Here is an 8698-nt window from a genome sequence, read left to right on the forward strand (position 1 = left end):
ATACGTCCACGCTGTAAGTGTTTTTATATTTTGTAAGAAATTCTCATTCAATAAAAAAACAACCATGATGAACTGTTTATCAAGTTGTGTCAAGTCATTCAGAGACTCTGGACTAAATTCAGGAAATTGAAATCAAGTTTTCAAATTACAGGTACATAATAAAACAGCTTAAGTTTGTTGACACACTTCTCGGCGAAATAAGCTTTACTTTGAAAGCAATTAAACGGAAGTAATCTCGACGTGATGACGTCACTCCGCTCTGCAGCGCCTCCCCTCGACCTGTGCCGTTTAAAGCTCCGTGGTCTAGTTAGTTCACAGAGAATAGAGCTTTATTTTAAATTATGGATAAAAATACTACGCAATACAACGTACAACTGTATATTTATGATCTATCAAGAGGAATGGCTCGCAGCCTCAGTCCTATCATGTTAGGTAAGTTGCCCGGAGACGAAGAATCCGATGCATCTCGGCCTTGGCGACAGAATACTGGCGATAATAATATGCGTTATATATTTACATTATTCCACTAAAACCTATCTGGTGGGTGTTCGTATATGTAAGGGAAGTGTTTGAATTGGTCAAAAATACACATCTGGTTTTGAACAGCTTATATTTCTGAGTATCTGCCTCATATTCTTACTATTTGTTGTGTTTTCTGTTGCAGGTAAACAGCTGGATGGGATTTGGTAAGTTTCATTTTCTGTATCGTTACAAGCAAATTCTGAGCGACTTTTAACCTCATCTGCTTTCTGGGCAGCGCTTTACGCTGTGTTTATACAAGTACACAGCAATTCATGTTATTATTTACGTGCTGTGTGTGTGTATCTGTGTTGTTTTTTTACGCTATATGATTACATAAGCTTATCTGAGGAGGACAGTGCCGTTCTGGTTTCAGAACAGATAACGGATAACATTCGCATTGCAATGCATACATTGCAAATGCAATGAATCCAAGATGTTCAGCAATGCATAACTTTCATTAATTGGAAATTGAAAACTGTTTGTATCAGGGTTAATTGGAGTATTTATGAGGTTAATGCTTAAATGCATCACAACTATGCTCATTGTATGTTCTTTTCATGATCTCCATGGTTCTCAGTTTTGCAAAGAAAATGCGTTGTTGTTGTTTCAGATAATCGTGTTTGACAGTGTTTTGACCTGGATTTACTGCGCTGCTTTTCTTCCAGGCACACGGCTATAGTGGCATATGGAGACGAGTTCTTCTTCGGAGGGGAGGGGATCTCCAGCTGTTCACCTGTAAGAAACCTGCTGTATCAAGAGTCCTTCCTTTTTCATATGCATCATGTCGCAGTTTGGGGTTTTTGTCACGGTTTTTGTATTTAGGTTTCTGTTTTATTTTGAAAACCATTCTTATTGTGTTTTAGTTTCGTCTTGACTCCCCTTGTTCCCATCTGCCCTGATGGTTTGCCCCTGTGTCTCGCCAAGGCCTCTGTGTATATCTTGTCTTGTCTTTGCCTTGGTCACTATTCAGATCTATACTATTCTACTCCTCAGGTTTCTCGTCATAGTTGGTTCTGTTTGTTTGTTTTTTTTTCCAGTTTTTGGCTTTCGTTATGTTTCTTGGTTTTTCCTGCTCAACAGCGCCTTTTGTTTAATATACCTTGTTTTTGTGGAACTCCTGCCGCCTCCGTCTCCTGCATCTGAGTCCTACTCACCCACACCTTGACACATCATGATAAAGGAGGGGGGTTAAGCAGGAACTATTTTATGTGAAAGATGGCAGATAGTGTTTGTTGTGGGTGGGCCCTTACCTTTGCCTCCAAAACCCATCATACAAGTGAAACAGACATACCGGTATATTATATTGAGCGACAAACATTTTTAGCATCAGTGGGTGTTGATATTGTTCTTGTTTTTAGTGGTTTTATGAATGAATTTAACTCATAACCAAGTTTTAATATTGCCCCAAAGAAACACTGAGTAACACACTATTTTCTGTGTCTGTCATGTAAATAAAATGTTTGCTCTGAGGGACATTTCTGTGTGGTTGTTTATCAGGGTGGGACTATGCTGGGTCCTCCAGACACAGTGGTGAATCTCGGTGAGACCGAAGTGACTGAAGAAATCTTCATGGAGTACCTGTCCTCTCTTGGAGAAAGCACATACAGGTACTTCTCCTCCCTTTTTTTTTTTTTTTTTTTACATTTCAAGGAAAACAAATACTTGATTGTTTAATTCAGTTGCAGTCAGTGTGGTTACATGCACATCTAAATCAAGCTATTTGCAACAATCTAGCTAAGGATTAAATTGGAGGTTGGAGAAATCCAAGTTTACATGCGCTAGAACAGTGGTTCTCAAATGGGGATACGCGTACCCCTGGGGGTACGTGAAGACACTCCAGGGGGTATGTGAGATTTTAAAATATACATATATTTAAAAAGCAGCATCCATGCAAAAATCCTTTTAAAATAATTATTTCATAAATAATTGAGGAAAATATAAGTCTAAATTCATAAAATGAATTTTATCTTCAGGAGTAGGCTATTCAACTTATTATCCTAAAACTGCAGAGTCTCCCCCACATCAGGATGGTTCCACCTAACCTGTCAATCACCTGGCTTCACCTGTCAATCACTTGGACCAACGATGGAGTCGTGGTTGAAGCATAGCAGCAATATTTTTATGTTTAGTAAATCAGTTACTGATGGCACAGTGCTCTGTTTTAGGTCTTTTTTTTACAACCAAAAGTGCTTTGCGCTGGTTAGGGGGTACTTGGCTGAAAAAATATTTCACAGGGGCTACATCACGGAAAAAATGTTGAGGACCACTGCGCTAGAAGACAAATCAGTTATTGAGTGAGGTGCGCTCGACTCTGTGATGCTAGGTGGCGCCTCACGCACTTTTGAGTTGGTGCTCTTCCGGTTCTTTCTTTGTTGTTCGTCGTCTTCTTCTCCTACTGTGTTGATATTCTGGCCTTTGCGGTATCGTCACTTCTGGAAGGGGGAGTCAGTAGCTCGGCTGGGTTGCGTATACATGCCTAAATAACTGGAATTAGGACCATTATCCGGCACTACTAGCTCGATCTCAAGAGCTTCAGTTCAGCCTGACTAAGGTGTATACATGGCTTTTAAAAATTCGATATCAGTCGGATTAAGGCAACAATTCAACTTTCTGTCAGTGTATGTAAACATACTGATTGTTCCAAAGATGACATGTGCTGACAGGACAAACAGCTTTTATGAAAGGTGATACAATCTGATGCAGTTTTGAAGTTTGATTGATAGGTTCTTCATCTGTTTAGCGCACAGATGGGCATGGTACATCTCCTCCTTGTTGTTTCTTTGTTCAGAGGTGACAGGTATCGTCTGTTTGAGCACAACTGCAACACGTTCACCAACGAGGTGGCTCAGTTCCTGACAGGGAGGCAGATCCCCTCCTACATCACCGACCTTCCGTCAGAAGTCCTCTCAACGTGAGTCTGAAACTCTGCTTAACCGTCACTGCAGTTGAGCCAGTTGCAAACATTACTTAGGTTTTATTGTTTATTTCATCATGTTGCTACACAGTCTTTAAATGGGATGCACAAATGTGACAACTGAGCTTCTGGAACAAGACAGAAGTCTCATAGAAGTTTGACGTTTCTGTGCTATATTTGAACTTGTTGTTGGCCTGATTTAAAGTGTCTCTTTGATTTCTGTTAGTCACAAGGCCGGTCACAGCAGAGACACAAGTTTTACCACAAATTCAGTGTGACTTCCTGCTCGCATTGATCTAGAGATTAGGCTGCCTGCAGCTAAAAACCACATTTTACGGATCATTTTGGAGAAAGTACTTACATCATTTGTTTATGATGGAAAATAAAGAAGTGGATTGGAGACAGGATGGTAAAAAGCCAAAACGTTTTTTGTTTTGCAGCATTTCACAACTAAAAAGGATATTTTTGCCACAGCTCAGTCATAAACTGGCTATAAAAAGAGCGACCCAGATAAACTGAGTCCTTCAGAAGTGGAGGGGTTCGCCGCTGTAAAAGACTGAAGGTCTTATTTCCCTTTAAAGTGCCCTGAGATGGCTTTTGTAATGAACTGGTTACATACAAATAAGCTGGATGGAATTGAAAAGCTTTAATCGTGTTAGATTGGTACAGTGAACATAGTAAAGACACCTTGCATTATTTTAAGATACTATTAAAAGAGACATATCATGATCTTTTTTTTGAATTGAAACAATTTCCTGAGCTCTTAATGAAATCTCTGACACGTCTAGTTCAAGGTAACACAGGGATACAGTGCAAAAGAGCCCTTTAAACCATATTTTTACAGCCTTGTTAACAGCGGCTGGTTTTAGCGGGCGGGGTTATACGCCGGACTCCACCCTACTATAGAGTGAGTGTTGGTGTTACAGCTTTATATTGCTCACATTTGTGGTTCAGAATCTGTTGTATAATGTAATGCTGGATGCTGGAAGCTGGTTTGGTCCTATGATGTCGCAGAACCCTACAAATCTGTGAATTACATCAGCAGACCTGCACAGGTTCGAACAAAGAGATGGGTTGTGTTGCAGATGTGGTAACTCCAGATGCCCAAATATAGTTTATGTTACTATATACATAATAACTTCTTCTTTTCATAATAAGTGTCCTTTAAATGTTTTATATTAATGGACTAAAGCAAACACAAACTGCATTTTATTCTTGTTGATCCTTTTATTTAGGTGTAAGAAAAGCGCCATCTTTGTGCTCTGACCCTGCTTGGAATGTCATATTCAACCTCTTTGTTTTATAATAATGATAATGAATTTAATTTATAATGCACTTTACATGCAATGAATCTCAAAGTGCTACAACATTCAAGGCAAGAAAATTAAAAAAAAGCAGCAGTATCATTACTAAAACGTAAAAAAGTCATAAAAATCAATGGCAAAGTTTTGTCTGTTTTGTCTCCAGGCCGTTCGGCCAGATGCTGCGGCCCATTCTGGACTCGATTCACATCGCTCCTCCAGGAGGTAACGTCATCAACGGGGGGAGGAGCATCTAACGCCAGCAAGCAGCAGAGTTCTCTCCAGGTCACGCCCACTGTAGTCGGTGCCAGTTATTCTGTTATATCTCCAGCTCTTATCTTCGTTTCTCTTTTTTTCCCCAAATACGTCAAATGAACAACCGATTCTAAATGAATGACTGCTACCTGTGATTGGAAACCAGTGCCCGTGTACAGGATCTGTTAGGTAACCTTTTCAAAAGTTAAACAAAACAGTATTCTTGACCAAGCCAAGTGTGCATAGTATACAAAAGCGGTGTATGTGGCTGTAATTAAGCCATCAAGGTCCGTGCACATCAGTGCATCAAGCTGAGAACAAATATAACTTTTGTATTGAAGCACAAGACGCTGAATTATTTGAATAAAGAGTTGAAACTTTTTGTTCTCACGTTTCGGCAACAGGATCAGCAGTTAAATATTTGAAGTACTTTGTTCGTCACTGACATTTTTCCTGAGGTGTTACGAATTAATCATTTATAGTTGCGTAGCCTTATCTGCGACCGACTATAGTGGATTTCATCTGAGAGCAAACTTTGGCAGAGAAATGTTTGGTATTTTCATTTTTAATGGATGAAGGCTGATGAAAAGCAAAAAGAGGACAGGTGAATCATTGGCGTTTTTTTTAAATGTTAATCATATTTGCATTTTGCACCTTTTTATGTTGTCTTTTCCTGTTTGATAGCTTCTTATTTATTTTCTACTTTTATTTTTTTTTGTACCCGTCATATTTGTCTCAACTCTTTGTGTTTAAATCAGCTGAGTTCTGGTCACCTCCTTATGTTATATCATTTTGAGCTTTCATGAAACTTTCTCTTGAGGGTGTGCAGCTCTGGAGCGGGACGGGACCAGTTCACTCTATGTTCTGCACGCAAACCCATTTGATACAGGTGATTAGAAAAGAAACAAAGGCAGGATGAGACTCTGGCAGCGATGTTCAATAACTTTCTACATTGTTTAAGTTTTCAACACACAAGCTATTTTTAATGGATTTTATCAGAGACCGTGTGTTTACTTATTTTTTCTTCTTTTTTTTGTTTTTGTTTTATCAATATTTTTGGACATAAAGTGAACTGTACCAGTCCTCTAGTTTCGACAAAAACTGTCATACAGTCATATGCAAAAGTTAGAGCCAAATACCGTTTTAAATCCTATATGTTGTTTTCTAAAAATATATCAAATCATCTGATCGTAGAAGGTTTTAGTAGTCAAACCTCACATAAACAACATATAACTTTTTTCACCAAGCTATTGAAGAAAAAAAAATTAACTCCAGGGGGAAAAAAAAATCAATAAAAAGTACCTCCAGGATTCAGCAGTTTGTAGATCTACTTTAAGCAACGATGTCTTAAAGTAAATTTCCAACATGGCTTTAACTGCCTCTCACTTGTCTTATATACACATCTCTTTAACTTTTAACATCATTTCAGTTAAGACTGTTTTTTGTTAATCCTGAACCTTTTTTCATCCATTCTGATGTGGATTTCCTTGTGTGCTTCCTATCATTGTCTTGCTGCAGGCACCCAATTTGGACCAATCTTAAGATGTTGGTCAGATGGCATCCCATTTGCCATATGTGATACTCGGGTACAGATACTTGACTCAGTGCTATCAAGGTACCCAAATGATCCTCCCTCCACCACCTTCGCTGTATTTGGTCATTTTTCCCAACATGCTACTGGGCGTTAGAGCCAAACAACATTGTTTACAGATGTCTTGTGGTCGTTTCAGATGCCGTTTTGCAAACGTCCGTCATCGTGCTCTTTTTTTTTTTTATTTGATAGAAGAGCCTTTTTCCTTGCAACCCGTCTGCACAAACCATATTAGTTCAGTATGCTTTTAATTGTTCTCAGTGAGGCTTGTAGGGTATGAGATGACGCTCTTTTGAAATTTAAAAAAGATTTTTTTTAACTTTTGTATTTTTCACACAGGTAAATGGAATAGTTGAGTCGTCCACTTCTAGGAAGATTGGCAACTTTCTTGAATACATTTCACCATCAAACAGTTGTTTGGATTGATGTGCAGCAAAGAAAAATGAAAAAAATGCTAATCTAAGACTGTTGCTTATGTTTTTCCCTTTAGGCATTTTGTTAAAACGCACGTGAATGCTGCAGACCACTAAACTGTTCAAACCTCTGCTTTTCAAAAATTGAGCGGCAGATGATGTAGTTGCAGCTTACTCCTCTAAGTGCAGTAAATAGGTATCTAACATATCCCTCCCCTCACGTGAGTATAATTATGTTTGTGCTTGAAAAAGGATTAAAACAGGGGGGGGTTCTAACTTTTGCATATGACTGTAGGTGCCTCTTGACCTGTGCTGTCCATCTTCTTATTTGGAGTTATTTCTAAGTCTCCACGTGTTTCAGACATGCACAGATTTCCTTTTAGGTAAATGTGGCCGTACATGACCTGCTCGAGTCCTTTAACAGCTACCGGTGTGTTTGAAACACACCACCCGTCTGTGCCTTCATCTCCCTCTGCGTTGCTACTCTGTACAACACATGGTTGTCATGCAGCACATGTGCTGACTTTACACGTAATCTGCATAATGATGATGTACGAGGGGCCCGGAAGCAAATAAACGGGATCAAAAGGTATTAAGGAGCTTTCAACAATACTCATAAAACATATGGTGCCACATTTGCACACTAAAATGTGCAGCTTAAACTGCTCTACATGTAACAATATACAGTAAGCCTGTAGTCTCAGTGCATTATTCACAGCACTTACGCATCCACGAGGGGACAAATCTGCCCACTTTCAGCTTCGCTCATGCACCAGATCACATTTTCTAGGTTTTATCTGACAAAAAAATCATATCATTAAACCTCCCAAGTTTTTTTTTCTGCTAAGAAATAGGGGGAAAACGATTCACTAAGACTGATTAAACCAGCATTAGATTGGAATTGTCATCGTGCAATAAATAAACTGTGCATATTCTTTTATTTTACAATTAAGTAATTGCCAAGACTTAGTGCACCTGGACAAGATCATTTCATTTGCAAGTTTTTCAAAACTTTTTCCTTTTAATTTTTCATTTTGTTCCTCTCAAGATGATAGAAAGCTCAGGAGAATCTGAATCCTGCGATCTTGCCTTCTCCTACCCGACCGACACGCTAACCCGACCACTGAAATGTATTTCTGCACAAGTCGTCTTTTGTAGATTTAATGCGTGTTGTTGCTTGCTACTAGCGGTAATTAAAAATTGCAAATCATAGCAGATATTTATGGATATTTATTTAAAATTTACGTAATATAAGTATCTTAGATATATTTATCCAGATTCTCTGTATGGTTTAATTGTTGTCATTGTAAATCTAATTATACATTAAAACCACTGACTGCAAATTCAACTGTGTGATGTTGTTTCTAACCTGTCAAATATAAGGTTGTTTAGTTTTTTTTTGGTATATGGCCAAAAACCAAAATTTAAATTTCATTCAAGCACAAAGCGTATTGGGTTAATTATTAATGAGTAAACTTATTTTTGTTTTTAAAGGTAGGGTAAGCAATTCTAATGTGATTTCTAAGCATAACACTTGGCTTCGAAAGATAAAAACAAGAGTAGGGGCAGTCGCTTGAAAAAAGCTCTGAAACGTTACAGGCTGTGTTGTGTATACTGTATGATAATTTTACAAAATTGATTGCGGGATTGTGGTAAATCTAATCTAAAAATCCCTGGAGAACATACACTTTTGGTTCCAACT

At 38.4% G+C, this 8698-nt stretch overlaps 1 protein-coding gene across 2 annotated transcripts; it reads left to right on the forward strand.

Annotated features, from left to right (window-relative positions):
• Positions 1-247: 247 nt before the first annotated feature.
• LOC133421844 (desumoylating isopeptidase 1-like) lies at positions 248-8344 on the forward strand. Of its 2 annotated transcripts, XM_061711627.1 has the most exons (8): positions 248-432; positions 665-686; positions 1188-1257; positions 2020-2129; positions 3311-3433; positions 4904-4962; positions 5822-5881; positions 6511-8344. In XM_061711627.1, the coding sequence occupies exons 1-8, from the start codon at positions 342-344 to the stop codon at positions 6678-6680; spliced, it is 705 nt and encodes a 234-aa protein (XP_061567611.1). In that variant the 5' UTR covers positions 248-341; the 3' UTR covers positions 6681-8344. The 2 variants fall into 2 exon arrangements, with proteins under 2 accessions (XP_061567611.1, XP_061567613.1); XM_061711629.1 differs by lacking the exon at positions 5822-5881.
• The last annotated feature ends 354 nt before the right edge of the window (positions 8345-8698 follow it).

This window comes from Cololabis saira, chromosome 21, assembly GCF_033807715.1.
Source record: "Cololabis saira isolate AMF1-May2022 chromosome 21, fColSai1.1, whole genome shotgun sequence".
Classification (NCBI taxonomy): Eukaryota; Metazoa; Chordata; class Actinopteri; order Beloniformes; family Belonidae; genus Cololabis; species Cololabis saira.

Coding starts and splice junctions, on each gene's coding strand:
- LOC133421844 (XM_061711627.1), top strand. CDS start 342: ATGGATAAAAATACTACGCAATACAACGTACAACTGTATATTTATGAT. Junction 1,258..2,019: donor GGATCTCCAGCTGTTCACCT/GTAAGAAACCTG, acceptor GTTGTTTATCAG/GGTGGGACTATGCTGGGTCC. Junction 5,882..6,510: donor CGCAAACCCATTTGATACAG/GTGATTAGAAAA, acceptor GTCTTGCTGCAG/GCACCCAATTTGGACCAATC.